The sequence below is a fragment of the Cynara cardunculus genome, assembly GCF_001531365.2.
Source record: "Cynara cardunculus var. scolymus isolate 2C chromosome LG 1, CcrdV1, whole genome shotgun sequence".
Taxonomy (NCBI): Eukaryota; Viridiplantae; Streptophyta; class Magnoliopsida; order Asterales; family Asteraceae; genus Cynara; species Cynara cardunculus.
The window spans coordinates 39,484,748-39,486,862 of record NC_037528.1 but is presented as its reverse complement, the minus strand read 5'-3'; the positions used below and the strand labels follow the sequence as shown (position 1 = coordinate 39,486,862).

Below are 2,115 nucleotides of genomic sequence, written 5' to 3'. Positions count from 1 at the left end.
CATCTTGATCTACTCGAAGTCAAGAAAGAAACATGATCAACATCTTTAAGTTGTTTTAGAGATTCTTCGGATAAAAAAGTTATACACAAAAGTCTCCAAATGTGAATTCTAGCTCAATCAAGTGTCTTTCCTCGAGCACGTAATCTCCACCGAAGGTGTCAAAGTCAATCTAGCAAAAATTGAAACCATAACTAATTGGTCACGTCCTCCGAACGTATATGAAGTTCATGGTTTTCTGGGTCTGCCGCCTAGTTATTACAAACGATTCATTGAAGTTTTCTCTAAAATATCTATGCCGTTGACTCGATTACTCTGGAAAGCAGTCAATTTCAATTGGGGCCCCGGACAAGAATGTAGTCTTGAGGAACTGAAGCATCAATTGGTTACAGCATCTATTCTTGTATTGTCGTCTGACACTGGTAGGTTTCAAGTCTATGATGCTTCAAAGAAAGGTCTCGATTGCGTTCTTATGCAAAACGTAAAAGTGATCGCATATGCTTCTCGTCAATTAAAGCCTTATGAGGTCAATTATCCGACTCACGACCTCGAATTGGCTACGGTCATCTTCGCACTCAAGATTTGGCGTCATTATTTGTATGGTGAGACCTGTGAAGTTTTCACAGACCATAAAAGCCTCAAATACATCTTTACTCAAAAAGTGTTAAATATACACCAACGGTGATGGCTCGAATTTCTAAAAAATTACAATGTTCAGATACAATATCATCCAAACAAAGCCAATGTAGTTGCAGACGCCTTAAGCCATAAAACTATAGAACAAGTTTCTTTTTTAATTGTTCTTATAGAGTTGTCTTTGGAGATCAAATGGTTCAGACTAGAAATCTATCAGAGTTCGCAAACAAAAATTCTATCTAATCTAATGGTAGAACCAACTCTGATCTCTCGTATCAAAGAAGCACAACAAGATGATAATGAATTATGGGCAAAGTTCCAGAAAGCACAAGAGAATTCTAGTTCAGAGTTCAGAATCATTGATAATCACGTGTTGTGGTTTTGGGGTCGTCTTTATGTTCCAGATAATTCGGAGCTTAGAGATCTAATTCTGATCGAAGCTCATAACTCTATGTTTTCAGTTCATCCTAGCACAACAAAAATGTATCTTGATTTGAGGAACTATTTATGGTGTATTGGAATGAAGGATGATATTGCCGACTTTGTAGCTCATTGTCTCACATGTCAACAAGTTAAAATTGAACATCAACATCTGGGTGGTGTTCTCCAATCGCTGAACATTCAGGTTTGGAAATAAGAGCACACAACTATGGATTTCATAATCGGATTACCCCGTACAACCTTGGAACATGATGCCATTTGGGTAGTGGTTGACCGACTAACAAAATCATTTCATTTTCTTCTTGTCAGACAAACTTGGTCAATTGATAAGCTGACAAAAATTTTCCAACTTGAGATTGTGCGCCTTCATGACTCACCTATATCGATTACCTCCTATCGAGACCCACGTTTTACATCTCGATTTTGGGAAGGTTTACATAAAGCTTGGGGCACAAGTTTGAATTTAAGTACAACCTTTCATTCGCAAACTGATGTGTAATATGAACGTAAAATTCAAACATTGGAGGATATGCTCCGAGCATGTGTGTTGGAATGGCATGGAAGTTGGGATAACTACTTGTACCTAATCGAGTTCTCCTATAATAATAGTTGGCAGTCAGCATGGCCACGTATGAAGCACTTTATGGTCAAAGATGTCAACATCGACTTGTTGGAATGCATTTGGAGAACGTGTTCTTAAAGGCCTAGAATTGGTACAAGTCACTATCGAGAAGGTCGAAATTGCGCTTCAGATGATGAAAGAGGCTCAGGCTCGTCAAAAGAGCTACGACGACAAGCGACGACGACCTATCGAGTTCAAATCGGGTGATAAAGTCTTCTTGATGGTTTACCTGACTCGTGGTATTAAACGTTTCAATCTCAAAGGGAAGCTCAGCCCGAGATATATTGGTCCTTTTGAAATTCTGGAAAGGGTTGGAGCTGTGGCCTACAGATTAGCTATACCGCCACAATTGTCCCATGTACATAATGTGTTTCATGTCTCTTCATTTCGAGGTTACAATTATCATCCCCTGCACGTCA

The 2,115-nt window shown here is 39.0% G+C and overlaps 1 protein-coding gene across 1 annotated transcript; it reads left to right on the top strand.

The window, feature by feature from the left end:
* The first annotated feature begins 292 nt into the window (after positions 1 to 292).
* Positions 293 to 1,270, top strand: LOC112505782. The gene is made up of 2 exons (XM_025109770.1): positions 293 to 599; positions 807 to 1,270. Exons 1-2 carry the CDS (start codon positions 293 to 295, stop codon positions 1,268 to 1,270), a joined length of 771 nt encoding a protein of 256 aa, XP_024965538.1.
* The last annotated feature ends 845 nt before the right edge of the window (positions 1,271 to 2,115 follow it).

Excerpts from the sequence above, each read along its gene's own strand:
- LOC112505782 (XM_025109770.1), top strand. The coding sequence starts at position 293 with ATGCCGTTGACTCGATTACTCTGGAAAGCAGTCAATTTCAATTGGGGC. Across the intron at positions 600-806 it reads TTGGCGTCATTATTTGTATG|AGTTGTCTTTGGAGATCAAA; the intron begins GTGAGACCTGTG and ends TTGTTCTTATAG.